This window comes from Coregonus clupeaformis, chromosome 19, assembly GCF_020615455.1.
Source record: "Coregonus clupeaformis isolate EN_2021a chromosome 19, ASM2061545v1, whole genome shotgun sequence".
NCBI lineage: Eukaryota > Metazoa > Chordata > Actinopteri > Salmoniformes > Salmonidae > Coregonus > Coregonus clupeaformis.
The window spans coordinates 4,748,741-4,773,690 of NC_059210.1; the positions used below are offsets into that span (position 1 = coordinate 4,748,741).

Below are 24,950 nucleotides of genomic sequence, written 5' to 3' on the forward strand. Positions count from 1 at the left end.
GATGATAGAGTGAGAAGATGTGGCTTCACAGGCAGCTCTGACAATCCAAGCCAGACAACCCCAATTACCCAGAAAAGACAACATAAGAACTCCCTATGAAACTTTACAAAACCCCAAGACTCTCTCTTCCACTCGCTCTCCCACTCGCTGCCTGCATTTGACTGACTGACTCAGAGATGGGCTGCGAGAGATAATTTACTTTTGTTTTCGTGCGTACCATAATCAAGACAGACGAACCACAGATTATTATGAACATGTGGTGTGTACAAAATAATGTCAAAGTCAGCAAGCTGGTTGATTTATTTATTTATGATATTTACTGATTTATGCTTCCTTCGCAATGCCAATAGCCATATTAACGGTGGTTGGAACTTCTGAATAAGGGACATTTTTTATATAGACATCGGCGGCTTAAAACCTCTACATACAATGGCCAGACATATTAAGAATGTGTTCCATTGCAGGGAGTCAGAGCCCAAATAATAAGCCCTTTGGATATTTGGTGGAACAGTTGTCATGGGCAACTGAGATGAGCACTGACACGCTATATTATGTGAATCAACATGCACTTGACCCAAACAATACATGGTCTTCTGCCATTAAAGTTTGCGATAACTCTCTGGAACTTGTAGAGAACTTAAACATGGCAAGGTAAACAAGTGACTCCAGTTATGTTCATCAGCAACTTCAGGATTATAGCTTTCTAATAGCTAAACGTGCGTGTAGTTATGAGAAACTATCTGTGAGATAATTCGGATCCTTTTCACGCTTTTATCCCCTTGTTTGTGAGTTTATACTGTATCTTGAAATAGTAACAGGCTGCAGTGGTTTAATCATTATTAGAACACATATTAATTTGATAAACCTTCAGCTCTAGATTACATTTACATTTTACATTTTAGTCATTTAGCAGACGCTCTTATCCAGAGCGACTTACAGGAGCAATTAGGGTTAAGTGCCTTGCTCAAGGGCACATCGACAGATTTTTCACCTAGTCGGCTCGGGGATTAGAACCAGCGACCTTTCGGTTACTGGCACAACGCTCTTACCCACTAAGCTACCTGCCGCCCTAGATGGCATTAAATAGTTAGCTTTAGTCAGCAGACTATCCAGTTCATTAAACTCCTATTGTATTGGAGTAGCATCTACATTGACACCATAATTGAAAACTATGAAAGTACTAGATTTACATCATTACTACAATAAAACAGCACCTTCACCTAAATGTAGTGTTTATTATTCACTGTGCACACTATGACAGATCTGTCTATCTTATTAAAACCAAGAAAATGAAACAAGAAAGAAACTGGCCTATCTGATAGGTAAACTTTGCATCGTCATGATCTCAAATCAGCAGAAAACATATCTTCTATTATCAACATATGAAGCTTAAGCATGAAAAATAGATGATGAGCATAATGATTGATTATGATAAAGTGCCAAAATGATGTGTTCTGATGTTTTATGTCACTGAAGCTCTACGTAACATGACACTTTTGTATAGCATAACCACAACCAATGAATACAGATGAGAATGAGATCACAGCTTTGTATGCAGTGAATTAATGAAGCCATTGGCTAAAGCCTTACATTTCCTCTCAAGACCAGCAGACTTCACTCACTTTGATTCTCAGTCTTGCTTTTCTTTGCAATACATTTCAAAACTCAGTCAAATTGGAGTTAATTTTATTTTCATTTGAGTCGTATCTGAATAGAAAATAATATCAGTGCAGCTCTCGACAACACATGCCGCAACATATCAATATCACGTTAAATGAATTGAGGAAGGATCTTTGCGGTTAAGAAAGGAGTGCTCTTGCTACTGTCTATGCTTGAAAATGCTAAATAACCCAGACAGGATGTAGGTCTACCATCTGGTTCATAAATGACTGCAAACAAAAGCTATGCTATAGCAAAATAGAACCAATGTGATTGATTATAATTGTGAAATACAATGTAATGTTGATTTTTTTTGTAGTCAACACACCAATCGCAATGAAACCATTTTAGAAAAAAGGGGGATTGATAGTGGGATGGGGACCATTTTCTAAAAGACACGCATAATCTTCAGTCAGAGTTTTCTAAAAAGTATTTTTTACACTTAGTACAAAAAAGACATTTCTACCCGTTAGTGCTTTGTTTTAAGATACTATAACATAAATAAACCATTTATTTTCAGTGTTCAAACAGACAGTTCCAGTGTGACTGGAAAACGAACATACTCCACCGTGTTCCAGTTGGCAGCAGAGGGCTTACTATAGAGACTCAGCTTTCGGTGCGCCCCAAGGCACCACGCTAACACAGCGTTCTTCATGTCTACACAACTCCAAAAAGAAAACACCTCCAGTTTGGGGGCTCAAATATTCACCTCTGTTCTCTCCCTCTATGGAAAAACAAAAGAAAACTCCAAAGAGTTCTCACTAGAAGACTTTTAGCTGACTCTTTCCCAGAGTCTCATCCCTCAAGTTACTGTAGTTTTCTACGACATCTCCAGTCTCTTTCTGTTCCATTTAAAAGCCATTCCGTGAAATAAAGAACTACAAATCCCAGAGTGCAATGCACAGTTCCCGTCCAGGCACCATTTGTTTCCTGTAGTCCCAACTTTTAGAGTCACTTTGAATGCATAACTACATGAGCACACATTATTTTTTCTCAGTCAGTCGAAGATCTGGGGTAGTATTATTACCTATTGATATTTAGCCTTTACTTTCTTAAAAAGCAAATTTAGATTCTGCTGTGCAAAACGATGCCATGAAGAGCTGATATGAAAAATTCCATTCCTTTTTTATTGTAAAATCTTTCATTGTTCCTGTTCCAAGACATGTCCATTTATCTTTCCTCTGGGGGTCTTCCTCCTCATCCAGCTAGTCCTGTCACGCCCCTCCCCATCATCGTACCGTACCGTAGGTCCGTTATGCCACACCCCTCTATTTGCAGGTAAACACCTCCGTCCTCTCGCTGCACGTGTTGCACTTGACAAAGCAGCACCACTGGAACTTACAGTTGCACTGCCACACTTTGGTGTACTGGTGCGTGTTGTAGCCCCGGCCGCAGCACATAAGGTCGCAGCCATCCGTGTGGGGCGAGGTGCGGTTACACAGCCTCCCCTGGGTGCCCACGCTCCCCGTGGCCGCATCCTCCTCGCAGTAGTTGGGTGACCTCTCGATGTAGACGAGGTCGGTCTCCATGGGCTTGCGGTAGCCCTGTGTCTTCTTCACCTTGAGGAAGGTGGGCTGGCGTAGTCGGCTAGCCCGGACCACCTCCACATGAACCGCCTCGTTGTACTTGTCCTTCAGGATGTAGCCGATCTCTCGGAACTTGGGCAGGGTCGTCCAGCAGGTCTTGGTGGTGCAGGAGCCTGACACGCCGTGACACTTACACTCCAACTTCATCCGCTCCTCTAGGACCTGCATGGACACACAGGAAGAGAGCGTTGTAAGAGGTTACATGGCGTTACATTACATGACATTACATTACATTGCATTCCTGGGACAGTCCCAGCGTTAAAATACAGGAATGACCTGACTTGGGTGGAAACAGAAACCAAGAGAAACCCTAAGGGTGAAGAGGTTCCTAGCTAGCTCTTCTACTAAATGAATAATGGAAAAACAGTCAACAGAAGGTCAGTGAGAAAAGATGGTCCTTGGGATAATATCATATTATGATCAGAGTCTATAATTAAAGACCAAGCTGTTCTCAAATGTTGTTGAACCACCGCACCTTTCTCAAAACTCCCAATTAATTATCTCTTGAGCCAACAAATAGATACTATTTTAGTGCATTTGGCAATAACTCCCAAACACAGTCGTCTAATGCAAGGTTAAAATGTGACACGATTCTGTCCAACAATCTTCCATGGGGCTTGGTGACATTGATGATGTTTATTTTTTAAAGTATGAGAAAATGTAATGATACTTATGAATCAAAATGCTTTAAAGTCTTCCTTGACATTTTAAAAAGGACATACTTGAAACCATCAGGTTTAAACATCTCTCCTTATAACAGTTTATTTAATATTCTTTAAATAAAAGTGTGGGAACATACCAGACTGTTGCATGAGCGATAAGGACAACTGTTGTCTATGTTGTATTTGGAGGACTGTTTGGACGGCATGTTTCTATGGATACTGGTATTTCTCTGATATAACGTCAGCTTCACAGGTCACACCAGTGCTTTCCTAGTTTGTTTTCTCTTCAGTGTTACATATACATTCTTTAGAGAAAGACCAAGAGACATTCTGAGTGAAGAGGACATATTTATTTGAGTTCAATATTGGGTCTATTAATGAATAATCAAGAGTTTTCAGCAAATGGTTGGTGAATGCACTCTTTGTTTGGAGGAGTCCCTGTAAATGGAAACGGATGTCCACAATGACTGATCTGTGGAATTCCAAACACATTTGTTATGAAGTATTTGAGTTAATATTGTGTTATAGAATTGGGGAGTTTTGTTTGATCTAAATTCACACTTATTGTTTGTTCTGTGCGTTGTGCAACATCCACTTACGTCTGAGGGTCAAACATTCGCATCCTGGCTAAGCGTAGAGCAGGGGTGTCAAACAAATTTTGCCCCGGGGGCCATATTCGGTCTTCAACGAGGTCTGGAGGGCCGCACTGAAAATGTGTTATATTTCCTCGCCGTCAAAATCTGCAAGAAATTGTCCTCTATCTATTGTTTTTTTACATTTTCAATGCTCCCTGACTGTCTAGCTTTCATTTAGGGGATTATTAGCGACCTGGACACAAGTCAAGAAACTGTATGAATGTAGGTCCATTATCATTTCTACACAAATCTGAGTTGGTTTTAGTTATTTTAAAATATATTGAGTTTGTTTTACACAACCAATTTTCTTTTTCAAAACAATATATATATATATATATTAAATATATTTCATTCACTCAAACCACCCGCGGCCCGGATTAGACCCCCTCACGGACCGTAGAGCGAGGAAAAATGCATTTACTGGTGATATTCTACCATATAATTATCCCTACCTTCCTGAAGACCACATCAATAGCAGGGGGAAATAAATATTAATCTCATTTAACCATACACCATTACGCTTGAGTTAAATGTGGATCATTCGGCTATTTTATGGGTTACAGATATGTTGCGCAGACATCCTCGACAGTTGACCATTAACTGTTTGCATTTGGATCAGAGTGTACGCTGGGATCATGGTTTGGTTTATTAAGTAAAGAAACATGGTGTTTAAATGAAAAAGCTCAATGCATGAAATACTGGATGTCGCAATAAAACAGATCATCCAAACCAACACTTCAAGGACTCTTATCTTGAATCAAAACATGTTCAGATAGCAGACATATCTCTTATAAACTGAATCGTTTCAAAATGCACTAGCCACGCCCTCACCAAGCTCATCTTCAGCTCCAACATGTGGCACACAGTGTAGTAGAGAACTCCTATTAAATGCCTAATCCTAGGGCATCTGGGAAATATTGTGTGGTGTCCACGGCAGTTTAGTGTCAGGACTGAGACAATCCTTGTTCTACAACAGGCTTCTACTAACCTACTGTAATACTGCATTCTACCACTACGGTACATGCTGTATTCACTAGAGAATAGAGTGGATCAAGTAATTGAGAAATAAGAGACTGTGGCTCTTGTATGGGACATGGAATACATTAACACTTCTGTAGTAGTCTTAACATGACTCTTTCAACCTAATTGGGCGCTTCTACTTGTAGGAACCAAGCACGTATTTATTGTATAAGATGTTCTGTTTTGTTGGCAGGGCATTTTTCCAGAGCAGTTTTTTTTTCGTGGCACGACGCCTTGCCAGCAGTAGTCATTGTTTCTATCAGACACTTACACAATGTATGCTGAGTTATCGATTAATACATGCCGTCAGACTCTTACATTGACACTGTACGTGATTTGAAATCCCTCATTAGCAGATATTCGATTGAAAGAGTGGGGAGAAGGTAAAAGACTTGAGGGTCAACCAACAATCTCATCACACATGGTGATTCAGAATGAGGATTTCCAAAAATGTATGGCGGCACAAACCACAATTGTCTATGTGAAACAGACTGACTGAATGGTTGGAAACATTTACTTTACACTGTTTCCATCAAACCTCTTGTCTGCTACCAATTAGTCAGATATGACCAGGTTTCCTCTAAAAATGTATTGTCAAACATACTGGATCCCAGTATACAGACAGACTAAATAATTCCATGGGTTTGTCTGTATTTATTTGGGATTTACAGAACTGGAGCCTACAGTGTTTGTGTCTGAATGTTCTAGATGCAGAGGGATCTTTGTAGTGGTAGAGTAGTAGACTCTCAACTTGTTGGACACCAGAGTATTTCGTTAAAAGGTCTAGGGCCATCATCAATCAAACCCCAAACACTGTGAAGAAAAGGGCATTATCCCTGTGCTGTGAAAATGCAGCAATTCAAACTAAAAAATATATTTTTGAGTTTCCCTCATCTCGTTAATCAACAGATTGCGCTTGAAAAAGTACTTTTCCCCCACAACTCCAGTTTCTACAGAGTGTGTTTGATTGAATCCCATCATCCATACCAAACCTCTGCCAGGCCTAACTCAAACTCAGACAGGTCACCTGACTGCGATACCCTCATATCAGTCTGCCTGCGTTAACTCAGCCATTGTTGCTGAATGGGTGCAGTGAAATGGCAGTGCTGTGTTTTTGGTACGGCTGAGAGAACTGCAATAATATCCTGTTCCTGACTTTACACTTCATAATTCCATGAAAGGGCTGGATGAAGGGCCATGGCAGAACTCCATCTGGCAGCTGGCGGCCGGCCGCGCTCCGCTTCCCCAGCGAGCAGCGAGCACACGATAAAACCCTGAACTTATTAATTAGATCCATTTGTCACCATAATGCCAGAGAAGCCCAGGCAGGCAGTCAGGCTCTCTGTCAGTCTCTCTCTCTCTCTCTCTCTCTCTCTCTCTCTCTCTCTCTCTCTCTCTCTCTCTCTCTCTCTCTCTCTCTCTCTCTCTCTCTCTCTCTCGCTCTCACTCTCTCTCTTTCTGTCATTCTCGCACTCTCTCACTCCTTCTTTCTACATCTCTCTCTCTCTTCATTTTTCTCTCTGTTGTTCACTCTGCCTCTCTCTCTCTCTCTCTCTCTCTCTCCCTCTCTCTCTCTCTCTCTCTACCCTCCCTCCCTCCCTCTGTTATGGTTCATGTTGTTCTGTGTTCTGGGATGACTAATAGCAAACAAACATGGCCCAGGAGAAGTGTGCCAGATCACTCGTAGAGAAAAATACACCCCATTATTGTAGAAAAAACAAACAGTAATTGAGCTGAAGCAAAACAAGCTGCTGAGAGGCTTACTGGGACTTGTCAATCAGCATGTCACCCAATCAGGGGTTCCCGCCACCACTCTGTAGCTTTCCACTCTTTCTCAGGCCTAGGGTGTTTACACATGGATGAATATGCACAGACACCAAACATGCACAAACGAACAAACGCACACACACACCAATCTAAAAAGATAAAGATGTATTTATTCTATATAGTGTTTACCTTTCTCCCTGCCTCATTGTTGTGGAGGTTCATCAGCCGTCGCGTGGTCTTCTTGATCTCGCGGGCGTCCACGAACCTCCTGGAGAACTCCACGCCATACTTGATGTCCGCCGAGCAGCCTCCCCACTTCCAGCCCTCCTCCTGATTATAGTAACCCTGCTTCTCCCGGTCGCAGCCACACTGGCTAAGGTTGCCCTGGCTACACGCCGCTGTGATGGCGTGGGCTACGCCGGCGGCCGTGATAGCGTACGTGAACGCAGCTTCCCGGCTACCTGAGAAGAGGAGACGGGAGAGAGAGTAAGGTCGTTAAATAATTGTAGAATTACAACGATGACAAGTGAACACTATAGAAGCTGGTGTGACCTATGACCTCGTTGCTCACGCTTTATTCTATTTCCACTTGATGATCTAGATACGGAAGTCAGGCATAACCCCGCAGGCAAGACCTCCCCTGCGTCCCTCCTTCCTTCCTTTCCCTCCTGCACCTTAGTAACATGGTCACAGCGCAGACCACAAGTCCTTAAGCACAGCCTCCAAGTATGCAGTGCTGTGATTCCAGGCAGAGTGGGGAGAGGAGAGTACTGTAGCTAGGTGCTGTCCAAAGTGCTGAATTCCTCTCCTCGAGCACCTTGTACTGCTGCCCACATTACTACAGCTGTGGTCTGCAGGTCTGCCTGGCTGCTTAGTGCACTAACTTTCCTTTTCCTGGCTATCTCTCTCTCTCCTCTCTCTCTCTAGTAGCCTGGCAGCGAAGGTTTCTCTCTCTGGTGTTCTCTCTCTCTCTATGGTACAGTTTGCAGTGGTTAGGACTTCAGTATTACTGGTAAAGGCCAAGGCCATGTACGCACAAGGTCAGAGGACAATCAACAGACAAAAGTGATACCGTGTGACATATGTAGTATTTCCTCCAATGAGATTTATTGTTCAGGGCCGTCAATACAAATGTCTTGTTCTACCATCCCTTTTCAAGTATGCATCCACTAGTGCTGTCCCATGGTCAGTAGGCAATAGTCAGTCTTTAACAGGCTGCTGTGCTCTAAAAGGGGCCGTGGGCGCTGTGCTGTCACTGTGAGTGACCCAGGTGTCCCCTGAGCCGTCCTTAATGTGAGAGAGAGTAGAGAGGCTCTGAGCTTCAAAGAGAGAGGGAGAACAAACGCTACTGGTGACTAACCAGTGGGTTTTAGTGGGCCTGTAAGCATTTATGAGGGGGAGTGAGGGATCTTTTTTTTTACATGGCTGTTCTTGTTCTTTTACATAACATACTTTGCCTGTAACATCACAACAAGCATGCTTTAGACCTCATGGTTGTGTTTCTTCTTACTAAAATGTTTGTTCCATCTCATGTAACGAATATTAATCAAGTATTTCAGATATGAAGGAGATTTTATGATCGGACCGACATACTTTCTGCTGTCTGGTCCATATGGCCTACTGTACCAGGCTACCAGCATGAGGGAAGGGGAAAGGATCTTGACATTCAGCAACGTGTGACCACTGCATATTGCAATATATTTAGCCAAATTACAGAAAAAACATGACATACCTCAAACGTGAAAAGTGAGATGTTATTTGCCTAAGCCAATTTAGAAACTTACTAGACTTAAAATCACTGCTTAATTTACCTTATTTTACAGCCCCAACCACTGTGGTCGCAGCCAGTGGAGGCTTCTAGTCCGTGCTGGACCTAGCCCCGTCCATGACTGCTGCTATTGCTAATGCCCTGGCCTGCCTGCCGTATGTACTGTATGAGGAATGACTCACAACCACCAGCCTTACTGGTTACCAACAGAGATGTGACCTGCCAGCTTGTGGTTACTTACAGCTCAGATTGACTTTGAAATTGGACGTCTGTGCTTGTCCTGAGGACGTCGGGAAATGCATTCAAGAACGGCCTCTAGGGGCAACAGTGAGCACTATTTCCATCAAGTAGGTTTGGGTTTGAAGGGTTACTTCGGGATTTTGGCAATGAGACCCTTTATCTATTTATAATAATATAATAATATGCCATTTAGCAGATGCTTTTATCCAAAGCGACTTACAGTCATGCGTGCATACATTTTTGTGTATGGGTGGTCCCGGGGATCGAACCCACTACCTTGGCGTTACAAGCGCCGTGCTCTACCAGCTGAGCTACAGAGGACCTATTTCCCCAGAGCCAGATGGGGAAATAGATTCCACAAACTTGTTTATCTATTTTGTTGTGCTGTTACATTTGTATTGATGTTTCGGTTTAACTATTCGGAATGAATGCCTAAACCTAATGTTTTAACCCTATCCAAAAACGTTAACCCTTAACCTAACTATTCGGAATGAATGCCTAAACCTAATGTTTTAACCCTATCCAAAAATGTTAACCCTTCACCTAACTATTCGGAATGAATGCCTAAACCTAATGTTTTAACCCTATCCAAAACGTTAACCCTTAACCTAACTATTCGGAATGAATGCCTAAACCTAATGTTTTAACCCTATCCAAAAACGTTAACCCTTAACCTAACTATTCAGAATGACGTGGAGCAGGACGAGCAATTCAGGGTGTAAAAAAAAATAACTTTAAAATCTGACGTTTGGCGCAACATCAAAATTTGACATTTGGAGAAACATCAGAATCTGAATTCAAATTGGTAAAACCGTGTGATCTTGTTGCTGAGCTATCCCCACCTCACACACGCACACAGTCACACACAGTGACACACACACAGAATCGCACACACAACGTCACATTCACACAGACACACACAAAGACACACATACTCAAAATACACACACACACACCGAACACACACATGGCGGGGCAGTGTAATGGTAAAAACAGAATGGATACTGGAGTTTCCAGGGTAGGAAGGGTGGTTCCCTGTGCCATAGATGCAGGCCTGTTTCTGGGCCCATTCTGCCTGCACTAACACTGCTCATTGGGGAAATTATGATGATCAGGTGGGCTGGTATTGGTTGACACCTGCTGTTGGGTCTGGAACCAGGGCTGTAACTAGGGTTTGAGTTTTAGTGAGGTTCCAGGATTGTTTTGAAAGTTGAAGCTCATTTACTGCATTTCTGTACAATAAAACAACTTTAAAATACTATTTGGAAAACAGCAAAAACAAGCAAAATTGACCCCAGCCATTATCACCTTGGCTGCTGTAGGTTTATTCACCTCAGTCGATTTACAAACACATAGCCTATTAGCTATGCAATTGTAATGTTATACCCCTGAAAGAGGGGAAATATGAGAAATGATTCACACTGATATGTAGTATCAGTGACTGTTCAGTCAGTTGTACTGATGAATTGCATAAAATCATCAAATCTTTACATAGATATCTCTTTTCTCAAATTGCATAGCATTCACATTTGTATTCCTAGGCATTACTAATCAAGCTCCGTACAAACAGACATCAATGGAGCACACAGATTATCGTATTATCACTTTAACATTAATTATTACAATATTACTTACGATTCTGTATTAATATCAGTGATGTAGTGGTAAAAAAAAAGATGGGCAATGGATGAACTATAAACTCAAATCAAATCAAATGTAATTTGCCACATGGTCCGAATACAACAGGTGTAGACCTTACAGTGAAATGCTTACTTACAAGCCCTTAACCAACAATGCAGTTTTAAGAAAATAAAAAAAAGTGTTAAGTAAAAAATTGATCATTAAAAATAAAAATAAAGAATAATTAAAGAGCAGCAGTAAAATAAAATAACAGTAGGGAGGCTATATACAGGGGGTACCGGTACAGAGTCAATGTGCGGGGGTACTGGTTAGTTGAGGTAATTGAGGTAATATGTACATGTGGGTAGAGTTAAAGTTACTATGCATAGATAATAAACAGAGTAGCAGCAGTGTAAAAGAGGGGGTGGGGGGGGGGGGGGGATGCAAATAGTCTGGGTAGCCATGATTAGCTGTTCAGAAGTCTTATGGCTTGGGGGTAGAAGCTGTTAAGAAGCCTTTTGGATCTAAACTTGGCGCTCTGGTACCGCTTGCCGTGTGATAGCAGAGAGAACAGTCTATGACTAGGGAATCTTTGACAATTTTTAGGGCCTTCCTCTGTCACCGCCTGGTATAGAGGTCCTGGATGGCAGGTAGCTTGGCCTCGGTGATGTACTGGGCCGTACGCACTACCCTCTGTAGTACCTTGCGGTCGGAGGCCGAGCAGTTGCCATACTAGGTGGTGATGCAACCAGTCAGGATGCTCTCGATGGTGCATCTGTATAACTTTTTGAGGATCTGAGGACCCATGCCAAATCTTTTCAGTCTCCTGAGGGGGAATAGGCTTTGTCATGCCCTCTTCTCGACTGTCTTGGTGTGTTTGGATCATGATAGTTTGTTGGTGACGTGGACACCAAGGAACTTGAAGCTCTCAACCTGTTCCGCTACAGCCCCGTCGATGAGAATGGGGGCGTGCTCAGTCCTCTTTTTTTCCTGTAGTCCACAATCATCTCCTTTGTCTTGATCACGTTGAGGGAGAGGTTGTTATCCTGGCACCACACGGCCAAGTCTCTGACCTCCTCCCTAAAGGCTGTTTCATCGTTGTCGGTGATCAGGCCTACCACTGTTGTGTCGTCGGCAAACTTAATGATGGTGTCGGAGTCGTGCCTGGCCATGCAGTCATGGGTGAACAGAGAGTACAGGAGGGGACTGAGCACGCACTCCTGAGGGGCCCCCGTGTTGAGGATCAGTGTGGCAGATGTGTTGTTACCTACCCTTACCATCTGGGGGTGGCCCGTCAGGAAGTCCGGGATCCAGTTGCAGAGGGAGTTGTTTAGTCCTAGGGTCCTTAGCTTAGTGATGAGCTTTGAGGGCACTATGTTGAACGCTGAGCTGTAGTCAATGAATAGCATTCTCACGTAGGTGTTCCTCTTGTCCAGGTGGGAAAGGGCAGTGTGGAGTGCAATAGAGATTTCATCATCTGTAGATCTGTTGGGGCGGTATGCAAATTGGAGTGGGTCTAGTGTTTCTGGGATAATGGTGTTGCTGTGAGCCATGACCAGCCTTTCAACCACCGATATAAAGCTATGACTATTTTAGAACTATATTGTTTGCATTTTGATTGCATTTTAATGGAGGCCTAGGCCATGTCGAGATGTTCATATTGAAACATATATTATTTTTTAAAGTTCCTAACTTGTTTGATAAGATTAGTACAAAATTGCTTTTAGTCCAGCATCTCGCAAACACACTGTCAGCAGCGTCTCTAGTTGCTTTACTTGAGTCCGGAGATGACTAGGGTAGTTGGGGTAGTTCGTTTCACGTCTCACTCATTCGCAAAGAGCCAGGTGCAATCAGAAGTCAGTCAGATCATCAGTATAAGTGTTCTGAGCTTTGATCAACGCTGGGAGCAATATTTAGATGTGTACAAAATAAAAAAATAATAAAAATGTTTTACTTGAGGTCCAGACCTCGGTGTCCTCATACGTAGTTATGGCCATGTCTGGAACTGCCAGCCAATGCTAAGAGGGCTTAGCCTAGTAACGAGAGAAAATGGTAGGAAAGCAGCACCCACTTTATTCTGCTGCAGTGATCCTATGCACATTCGGGAGTTCCTTTCGTGGGAATCTGCATTATCCATCACACAATGATGTCAACATAATGCTTGCATGTCTTTACTAATATTGTAATTCATACAACTGGTAATCTTGAATCAGACTTTACGAATATGCAAGGAATGTTTGCAGAACCAAGAACCTAGGGAGTTGCTTGATGCTTGGACTAGCTAGCAGAGGAACATGTGTTGATATTGATTCCATGGAGGAGATGTTTGATGTTTGATGCTGCAACTGTGAGATTTCTGATGCTCCATTTCTGTGTTTGAGTCTCTGAGTATCAGTGAGTGTAAGGTTTGATGGAGTAGTGTTGGTGACAAAGTTTCATCATTGATCCGTGAGGTGATTTATTTTGTATTGATAAGACATATGTTCAATGCTGTGTTGGTGTGTTGGTCGTGATGCTTCAATACATGTACAGTATGAATGGGAGTTGTGTACTGTATGCCCTTGGGGAGCCCCTGCTTGATGAACAGGAATGTGGTTTGTGAAAGAGAAAAATAAAAAGTCAAAAGAGGCAGCAGGCCCCAGAGTCCTGACAGGATTCCAGGAAGAACCACCCTGGGATAGCCTTCTATGCTGCCAGTGGAAAATTGGACTGACCAGAAAAACCTCACTGAACTTGGAACGGTCTGGGGAGAAGAATAGGGGAATATTAAACCAGATGTCTAATGGAGTTTAGTGGCAAGTGTCTGTGACAGTGTCCAAGATGGAAACTAAGGAAGGGAAGGAAGGCACAAGCTCTTCCCTGAGAGCAGGTACCAGTCAACATCCCGGGGCCATACAGGATGGCTCGCTACACCCTGTATGGAGGAATACACCTTGTATGGAGTGGGTGTGAGAGTGTGGCCTTCGCATAAGCTGACCACTGCCTGGCCTCTGCGTGTTTGTCATGTTTTGCCGTCCCAAATGGACCCAAACATTTCTGGATGTGGTGGCCGGACGCTTTTATGTCAATCTGTGTTTAAAACGGAGGCGAGTGCACCACTAAACACATTTCACATGACACAGCAATGGAGTTTTACAGTCTGAGAGACTACAGACAGTGCTAGGCTACACTAGCAAAACTCTCCTGGGGACCTCTGTCCTCAGCATCCCCGCCACACCAGGCCTTTTTGATGTTGTTGACAAAGGAGGAAAATAGGACACAAAGGGACACAGAAAGGACACATTGGGGACAGTCGCCGTAGAAACCACAGCTGGTTCACAAGTACTGAGGTTACTGCCAGCCCCTGGCCTGGCCATCTGGTGAGCTCCTGGCCTGGACACTGTGCTGCCTGGAAACACTACAACTAACCATCCCTCTGCTATGGACTGGCAGTATGCTTCCTCTGTAGAGCCTGTGTTTGTTTGGAGCTGTGTACGTGATGGGGGACAGAGGATCAGACCAAGGGGCCAGGGTTCCGGTCTAGAAGCATGGTTTCGACTGCTCCTTCAGTCTTGCTTCGGTACTGCAGTTTAACTGACGTCCGGCCCAGAAATATTTACCATAGACGGACACATAGAGAAGTCAGATTGGAAAATTCCTAATAAGACACTTTAGTCATCACCTTTGTGCACAAAACATACATTGAATTATTCAAATAATTGTCGCTGAGGCTGATAATTTTTTTTCATCACTCACAGCCGAATATATTAACATTTTATATTCATCCAATGTCTGCCATGTTTTTGGATGACGTGATGATGTCGTCGTGCTGCTCCCTAGCTGCGGTCCAATCGCGTAATTGTTACCCCCTCAGCCCTCGCGCTAGCCACTTTCCCTCGAAACTGGATGCAGTTTGATTGACATCTTATGTGGCGGTCCAATTCACAAAAGTTGCCCCCTCGGCCCTCGATTTAGCTTGAGGGCGAGAGTGAACAACTTGAATCACTTCTGGGGTTGATATGACCATCTATTCAATGCAAACTGTAGTCACGTGTCAAACTCCAGTGGCCGCAAAGTGTCACATTTAATCAACACACTGCATTTTTCGACATGTGAGACAAAATGACGACGCTAGCTTATTAGCTAGCTAAAAAATATATATAGATGACATTGATTTTAGCGGTGGCAAATGGGAATATGATGCACAACGTGGCTCAGACTCATAGTGAGGAGCCTATAAAACGTAGTTAGCTTGCTAGGTACATCAATAGCTTTAGGTTGGTTGTTTTTAGGCTCAAATTCAAGATTTCCACAGATCATCACTCTCCCTCGCTTGGGCAAGGGACATTTAAGGTACACTCGGATGTGACGATGGCAAACATCATTCAAGGGATGAGGGTTGAGGTCCGAGGGCTGTCTACTTCGCCTTTGAACCACAGCCCCTGTGTGCACTGAGTGCTAGGGCATATGTGAAGTTGGGCTGTGTAAACCGGATGCAACCTGGATATAGATTGTCCATGAATCGGCGAACGTGAGTAGATTACATTGAAAACAACGGTCGGACATCTTGGACGCAGTCTCCAGTTCTTTATACCTCAGTGGATCAGACAGAGAGCTGTTCCAGTGAGTCACAGAGCACATGGATGACTTAATCACTGCTCTGGGGCACAGGGTGAAAGAGCTGGGGAGAGGGGAGTGTGTCCCGGATGGAATCAGGGTGGGAACCCAGCCAAAGCAGAGGCACACGCACACATATACACACAGATACAGATACATCGATACACCCATGCACGCACGCATGCACACGCACACACACACACACGCACACTGAGCTCAGCAGGGCAGACCAGTGGCCTCTACACACAAGCCCAGCGCATGTAAAAGAGAGGGGGAAAGTCTTGGCTGCTGGAGAGGAAGGCCCCTGTCTCTGACATGCACTCAGAGAGGAGGAGGAGGTGGAGGAGAAGAGAGGAAGGAGGAGAGAGGAGAAGGAGGAGAGAGGAAGAGTGTGTTGCTTATAGCACGGAAGCATTACAGCTGAGGAAGACAGTTCTATAGTTCTAGTTTGAAGTCCATTAAGCACAGACTGAGAGCCCATAAAGTACAGCACAGATGTAATCATTGATTTGGAACAAAGAAAAAAGTGGCACCTGCTGGTAGCCACAAGGTGCTGCAGTTAGGCAGTGTGGTTTGTGTTTGCTTGTTTTTGTGTGCTTGTGTTTGCAATTCAACTGCAACCACACAGGCATGAAAAGGCATTGCGGTTTCAGAGAGTCAGAGTACCACTAGGAAAAGGGTTGCGCATTATCCCCCAAAAATGTAAGGCAACTAAATACTAATACTAAATCAGTGTTTCTAATGATAACCGAAGAAGTTTATGCCATACATGTATGTACTCCACACTGTACATCCCAAAACAACAACACACACAGTGAAGTCAGGCAAAAAAAGCCTGCACCCAGTGAGTTTGCAGTGCCCTAGTGCTGTTACTTACCCTCTCTCCAGGGCCCCATTAGAGGAAAACCCTTGCTTTGTATACCAACCGAATTCTCTTTCTTTCTTTCTTTCTCTCTCTCTTTCTCTATCTCTCTCTCCCCGAGCTGACTAATGCACTCTGTACTACTGTTTTCCGTTCCGCTTTATGTACCGTTGCTATGAACATATGCTGTGAGCAAATTATAGACAAAGTTGTGGTCCGTGAGGTTTGCAGCTAGAGGAATTAGTGCAGCCATGTTCCTGTACAATAAAATAATATTGTTTTACCAGAACTCCATACTGGACACACTCACATTGTACAGCGCGTGTATACTGTAATGCTGTGGAAGTCACACACTTGGGCAAGCAGAATAAGTCTTAAGTTCTGGTCCATAGGATGATGATGAGGAGAGAAAGAGTTAAGTGTTAGTTAGAACTGAAAAACAATATGAGGGCATTTGGGCGTAATGGTTTTAAATGCTGGGAAGCCAAGCAATCTGCCTGTAGGACATGGACATACAATGCCTTGCAAAAGTATTCAGCCCCCTTGGTGTTTTTCCTATTTTCTTGCATTACAACCTGTAATTTAAATTGATTTTTATTTGGATTTCATGTAACAGACATACACAAAATAGTCCAAATTGGTGAAGAGAAAAAAAATTCTAAAAAATAAATCACGGAAAAGTGGTGCGTGCATATGTATTCACCCCCTTTGCTATGAAGCCCCTAAATAAGATCTGGTGCAACCAATTACCTTCAGAAGTCACATAATTAGTTAAATAATGTCCACCTGTGTGCAATCTAAGTGTCACATGATCTGTCACATGATCTCAGTATATATACACCTGTTCTGAAAGGCCCCAGAGTCTGCAACACAACTAAGCAAGGGGAACCACTAAGCAAGCGGCACCATGAAGACCAAGGAACTCTCCAATCAGGTCAGGGATAAAGTTGTGGAGAAGTACAGATCAGGGTTGGGTTATAAAACAATATACGAAACTTTGAACATCCCACGGAGCACCATTAAATCCTTTATAGAAAAATGGAAAGAATATGGCACCACAACAAACCTGCCAAGAGAGGGCCGCCCACCAAAACTCACGGACCAGGCAAGGAGTGCATTAATCAGAGAGGCAACAAGGAGACCAAAGATAACCCTGAAGGAGCTGCAAAGCTCCACAGCGGAGATTGGAGTATCTGTCCATAGGACCACTTTAAGCCATACACTCAACAGAGCTGGGTTTTTTCGGAAGAGTGGCCAGAAAAAAGCCATTGCTTTAAAAAAAAAAATTGCAAACACGTTTGGTGTTCGCCAAAAGCCATGTGGGAGACTCCCCAAACATATGGAAGAAGGTACTCAAATGAGACTAAAATTGAGCTTTTTGGCCATCAAGGAAAACGCTATGTCTGGCGCAAACCCAACACCTCTCATCACCCCGAGAACACCATCCCATGGTGGTGGCAGCATCATGCTGTGGGGATGTTTTTCATTGGCAGGGACTGGGAAACTGGTCAGAATTGAAGGAATGATGGATGGCGCTAAATACAGGGAAATTCTTGAGGGAAACCTGTTTCAGTCTTCCAGAGATTTGAGACTGGGACGGAGGTTCACCTTCCAGCAGGACAATGACCCTAAGCATACTGCTAAAGCAACACTCAAGTGGTTTAAGGGGAAGCATTTAAATGTCTTGGAATGGCCTAGTCAAAGCCCAGACCTCAATCCAATTGAGAATCTGTGGTATGACTTAAAGATTGCTGTACACCAGCGGAACCCATCCAACTTGAAGGAGCTGGAGCAGTTTTTCCTTGAAGAATGGCAAAATTCCCAGTGGCTAGATGTGCCAAGCTTATAGAGACATACCCCAAGAGACTTGCAGCTGTAATTGCTGCAAAAGGTGGCTCTACAAAGTATTCACTTTGGGGGGGTGAATAGTTATGCACGCTCAAGTTTTCTGTTTTTTTGTCTCATTTCTTGTTTGTTTTACATAAAAATATATTTTGCATCTTCAAATGATACAAACCCCCAAAACATCAATTTTAATTTCATGTTGTAAGGCAACAAAATAGGAATAATGCCAAGGGGGATGAATACTTTCGCAAGCCATGGGGACCAGACACAACTGGTTCCCCGACGTAGGAGGTGAGGCCTGCCTAGCCAACAAAGGCATTATGGAAACACTGCTCAGTGTCTAAAGCGGAAGAGATCTGACCTACAGTTTGAACACTGTTCATGTGCCCACACTTCTCCCATATATCTTCCCCCAGGTGAAGATAACGATTCTGACACAATGATGACTGTCAAAAACTTGCCAAAATCCATCTAACTCCATTAATGGAAAATCCTGTAATGAGTCAGGACAGTTCAAGACCTCATCTAATTGAGCAACTCAGAAAGAAGTTCATTTGAGGTCATTGTTAGAGGTTCTAGTCAATTTGAATTATTGACATCTTGTTTGAGTGTCAACTGTCAAGTAGTACGCTGCCTATATATTCAACAGTAGTACTCTGCCTAGATATCCAATGTACTGGTTGAACTGTAACTCAACCACTCACTTGAGTCTCAGTGCATTAACAACATGCAAAGCCTCCTATTTTCATATTGTCATCTCGATAAGGGGTTAAAGCCTCTTGAACATTTTCCACCTCCAAACCTCTCTGTATCTGTCTCTCAATCAACTCTCTTTAATGTTCAATAGTGCTGTGATTGTTGGCACATGTAAATGTGCTCTGCCTCCCTGCGTGTAGTGAATACAGTTAGCGCTGGGATTGTGTGGAACAAAGCGCGCTTTGAGATTACAGCTGATCCTCTCACATCCTGTTCCCCCGCGTCTAGTGGCCAGGCGGACGCAGACGGACACAGATCCCAGCGGACGATAACACCACGCAGGTTATCCACCCACCCCGGCCCATGGCATCAGGCCCCCGGGGGGCCGAGGGGTAGGGCAAGCCGGGACACCCAGCTCCTGTCAGCAGACAGTATACACTGTATGGGAGAGGGGACCCCCATGTTGTCTGAGAGAGAAGGGGAGAGGGGTAGGTGGAGAGAGAGAGCAGCCATGGGGACCAGACACAACTGGTTCCCCGACGTAGGAGGTGAGGCCTGCCTAGCCAACAAAGGCATTATGGAAACACTGCTCAGTGTCTAAAGCGGAAGAGATCTGACCTTTGCCATGCCTTGGGGACTAACAACCCACTCTCTGTAGGTCAGCCCACAGCCAGACTACTGTACCTGATAAAGTCTACAGATACAGCCCACACTGTAGTGGAACCCACAGTCAGACTCACCACATAACAGCACAGTACCTGATCAATTCTAATGATCAACTCTAATGATCAACTCCAATGATCAACTCAAATGATCGACTCCAATGATCAACTATAATGATCAACTATAATGTGATCAACTCTAATGATCAACTCTAATGATCAACTCCAATGATCAACTCCAATGATTAACTCCAATGATCAACTCCAATGATCAACTCCAATGATCAACTCTAATGATAAACTTTAATGATAAACTCGAATGATCCTGATAAAGCCTACAGTTGGTGATACACATTCTACATGTTTCCATCAGGAGTTCCTCGTCCCACTCTCTTTCCTGGCCTCAGTGGCTTGACAGGGAGGAGGAGGAGGCCAGCGGATTAGGCCTACCCACATGATGATGGCTCCAAATATAGGTATGTTATTCACCACCACTCTCGCATTGCACAATGCATGCATAATTTGCATAGGGTTATCCACATGAGTTACTTGGCTACGGTTGACTCCATTTACTGAGAACTGTATGTGCATTATGTTGCAGATTAAATCAATTTCTACAGAGTTATCATCTTTCCATGATAACGCTGTAGAAAGTATGATAGCATATCAGCTTTGATTACAATAATTTGCTTGACCGTAATATAGCCAACAGGAAGAGGAGAGTGGTCCAGTATTGCTCAGTTAGTCCATACATGGCGCTTGCACTGCCAGGGTTGTGGGTTCGATTCCCGGTTCCACAAATAGGTCAAATGTATGCACACATTACAGTAAGTTGCTTTGGATAAAAGTGTCTGCAAAATGGCATATATTATTATAAATAGTGAAGTTAAAAGGAATGGCCTCTGTAGTTGTATACTACTAAAGTGATTCATGATATTTTGGGAGAGTTCATCGGTGTCAAAGCATCCACTTATGTTGCTCTTACAGACTTAAAAAATGTGTTTTTCCTCTCTACATTAAACAAGGATGGGTTGGTTAAACACTTGGCTGTGGAATGGAATGTGTTAGGTTAGACTTTTGCAATCAGATGGGGCATCAAATCATTATTCTAGCAAGAATTTAATTATTACATTTTACTCCCCACCAGTCATGTTGGATGTAAAATATCGGGAGACAAGACAAGCCAATAAACGTACTCAGAGGGAAATAGATGACCACTATCACATGATAATGTACATTCTCTCCTTACTGGTATTCAATGACTAATTTATAGTGTTTACTTTGTAGAGGCTGACATTTTCTGACCGACTCTCTATGCTCTTTTACATTCAGAATGCCTTGGGGGGGGTTCCCAAAAGTTTATATTTTAAGGGAATATGTTTTTTTTTCAGATTTGTATTTGACTTTTCCATTTAAATTAAGAAAGTAGCATTTGTAGAAAACTTTCAGCTGGTCATAATTAATATTCCAAAATTCCTTTCCTTTAATTTAGTCAAATTGGAAGAAATCATGCAATACATGCATAAATTAAACCATATGTGTATGTTTTGATCATAGCAGTGCATTTAAATACAATGTTAGGTTTGGGAGGATAGTAGCTCATAATTAGGATCAAATTCTATGGAGATACCATCTACGTTTGCATTCTTTTAGGATACAGTTTCACCACAAATTACGAAGTGATTCTGAGAAAAGGAAGCAAATCTTTTTTGCAGAAATACTGTAGAAAATGCATGTTCTATGCACAGGCACATGGTCTGTGCACAGGCACAGTATTACATCAAATAAAAGTGTAGAAAACTGAGAAAACTGAGAAGAATCTTCTGCATCTGGCCAGTGGCAAAAATATACATAATATCGCTTGTGAGTCACCTGTTTAAGTCAAAACTTGAACATGATTCACCTTCCTCTGTTCAGCCCACTTCTAAACAGAGATAAAAACACACTAATCAGTCTGACTTACGGAGCGAGGTGATATGTTGACAGTGACCCTTCCCTCTCCCTGTCTGATGTCTGATCCGGGGGAGCTGGTCTGTTTAAGGGAGTAGTATTTTGCATCTTCAGCTCCTGATCAAGTATGTGCCTGTCCTAACCTTTTCCACTCAAGTGGCTTTCAATGAACCTGCTGACTTCCACATCTTTTATCTACATAGATGTCTGTTTGGCTCGGCCTACCCCGGCCCAGCCGCTGGGCAGCAGTAGCACTCCCCCTCTACACCCCTCACCCCACCCCCCGGGGGATGTGTGGGAGTGAGAGAGCGCTTCATTGGGGAGATGATACTGTATTGTATGCGCCCAGGGGAGGGGAAATAGAGACGGAACCACCCCCATCCCCTCCCTGATACCCCCCACCAGCTCCCACATTCCACCCCTGTTAGTTCTTTCCTCTTCTAAAAGCCCCCAGACCTCTTGTTCGCTTGGTAACCAGCCGGTTGGAGCTGGTAGGCATTTTTCATGCCGTCCGTTTGCCTCCTAGCTGGTCATGCCTTGGAGTGCCTCTCTCCAGAGTTGTACTCATGGAGTCAGGCTCAGCGCTATAACTCAACTCACTGCCTGCCTGCCAGCCTGTCTGTCTGTCTGCCTGTCTGTCTGTCGGCTGCCTGCAGGCTGCCGCTTCTAAGAAAAGGTGCAGTGAGAGCAGGAGGCAATGCAATGTAGATATTTTTGTGTTAAAAGCAACCTGGCCAAAAAACGAAGGGACTACTACTGCATTGCTTTGTCATTACATTTAGGATGTAGATTGAGTTCTCCAGTCTCTAATAGATTCTAACAAGTGGATTCCACAGCCTTTTAGTGTTGGTATGAAATAAAAACAGCATTCCTATGTTGTGCACTGAGAGGTTCACCTGCCCCTGTGCTGCATCCATTCTCCATTCTTGTGCAATGAGCCAGGGGCCAGAGTGATTGAACTTTTGCAATATTTCACCGCTGAGCACAACAAGAACCTCTTTGAGATGAAAAGCATGAATCACTATGGTGACAAACTGGTTGGAACGTTAAACAGAAAGTAACCAGAGCAGGGCATTTATACGATGGGGCCTACGTCTGCCTTTGATGCTGAGTGTAGCCGTTGAAAGGTGTCTGTTTTCATACTATAATCGCAAACGTCAAGTGCTCTGCTCTTCTGTTCAGACTGAGAAAGCTGTTAAAAGCTGAAGGTGCTCAGGCTCAGTGGCTTAGGATATCTCTGGTGCAGATGCTCGCCACAATCTACCATATATCACATAAGATAACATCAACTATTTCCCATTGAAGATGGCATTATTCATCCTAACTGACTAGCGAGCAACAGGCCAAAGTAGACAGCAGTGTTCAAACTGATAAGGTGTTGACTTCCCACAGGTTATGAAAAACTATGGATAGAATTATGGTTGTAATCAACCCACCATACATCACTATTATTCAGCACTGTATCAAAACCTTACTGCTGAATATCACTCTCTTTCCATTTATCCTGGCTTGTTCCACATCTCTGCCCAGCCCTACTGCAACAATCTGCTTTGACTATCCATAGCCCCTCCCTGCCTTGATGATGGATCTGACTTAAATTGTACTATTTACTGTTAATAGAGGGTAATATACCATTCAATAACACCCACTTCTGTTAGCACTGGATAATTCACTCCATATTTTATGGGCTCAAGGTACAGAGCAGTGCCAATGCCATTCTGCTAAGGCAGAATGGCAGTGAGTGAGATCGCTATTGCTTCTGTGTCCAGAGGAGAAAACACAAACATATTTTAATACCCAGTGTTCAGTGTTTATGGCCTTGTTCTCCAGTGTGTCAGTTAGAACATAACAGGAGAGCCAACGACTCTTTGCACAATAGAGGAACTGTTGAAGGACGTGACCGTAATGAGTATGGTTTCATCCATGTTTCCATCCATCTTTTAGTCCCATCGCACTAACAGAGCTGCCAGTGTCAAGGAGGGCTGTGTTAGCATCAGCAGATAGAGGATATATATACAGTATATATCTATGTTTACAGTATAATAACACAGAAATAAATATCAAATGACTGGCCTTTTTTTAAACAGAATCTTTCTTGAATCAAGATATTTGGGGTTCTGTCCTACTCAATAACTCAGCTATTAATGTGTTCTTTCTTGGAAAGCGAATGTAATACCACGGAGCTCGGCCAAACTGACCGACTCCATCCAAGTGCAAGCAGCGCAGAGAGAAAGCATTAGGCTTGCGGTTCCCTGATCTTTAACTCTTCAGAAAACAACGGCATCTCCCCCGATCCAGAACTAAGGCTGGATCATTGAGAATAGGAAAGGTTTTGTGTTCATAATTTGGAGATTTGAATGAAAAAATTCAGTGGAAGTGGAACATGAATTTTTTCCTTGCAGTTGATTATGATTATGTGGGAATTTGCAGATTCGGGAGAAGGAGACGGATTGTAACATTTGTCTATTGAGGAGGTGTATTCCATGACTTCATATGCCACACTGAACAACACTACTGTCATACATACAACATAATTAAAGAACACGGCTACTCTCATCATTCACTAATTGTACATATCAAACTGGTATCAAAAACAATCTACATAGAAAAATCCATGGCGTATTGACAATAAGGTGTTTACGGAAACCACTAAATAGGGCAATTTTCCCACATTTTAGAAGTGGAAGTTGACATGCAGCAACGGTGGTTGATGTGGTGTCCCATGATGACCTAGTAAGGGGCATGAAAACCCTGAACTGAATACTCGATGGAGTAAAACATCCATCTAAAGTTAAAGTACATGACTAACTAAAGGCTTTGACCATAGATGTGGCTGGTTCATGAGTCGAATAATTAGAATAATTCATACAAATTGTCTAAAAACATAAGCAACACAGTTCACATGCAGTATCAGTAACCTGATCAATTTCTCAGTGATAAGCAAGGCGTAACATGTGGTACTGTTCAGTTCAAGTCTCCCTGAAGCTTGGCAAAAAATTAAATTTGAAAAAGGAGTGTAAAAGAGATGCTGAACGCAGAAGAAAATGAGACGAGATCCATTACAAAAGCGCCAGATTTACAACAAAGAGAAATGCTTTTAGAGGGGTTGGAACTAAGTCAGATGCTCCTAAATAGCAGTGATTGTTAACAGAGCTATTGGATTAAATGCATAGTCGAACCGCACTTTAACAGCGACAAACATTTCTAAATGAAACAAATGTATAAAAGTCCCTGTAAAAAAGCCATTCAAAAGAGGTCTGCGGAATGCCGTTTCGAACAAAAGCACCGTAAATGTGAATGTTTGTCTGCTTGTAGCTCGTTCTGACTGTCTGTACATACACACACACACACGAACCAAGCAATGGACACAACCAATTTCCTA

The 24,950-nt window shown here is 43.1% G+C and overlaps 1 protein-coding gene across 1 annotated transcript in view; it reads right to left on the reverse strand.

Annotated features, from left to right (window-relative positions):
- Nucleotides 1-1,008: 1,008 nt before the first annotated feature.
- Nucleotides 1,009-24,950, reverse strand: part of LOC121531725 (protein Wnt-7b) — a 33,368-nt gene continuing 9,426 nt past the window's right edge. Inside the window, exons 3-4 of the mRNA XM_041837128.1 lie at nucleotides 7,519-7,790; nucleotides 1,009-3,407 (exon numbers count right to left, since the gene is read on the reverse strand). Coding sequence (XP_041693062.1) covers nucleotides 2,928-3,407; nucleotides 7,519-7,790 — 752 coding nt within the window. The 3' untranslated portion in view covers nucleotides 1,009-2,927. The remainder of the gene's footprint in view (nucleotides 3,408-7,518; nucleotides 7,791-24,950) is intronic.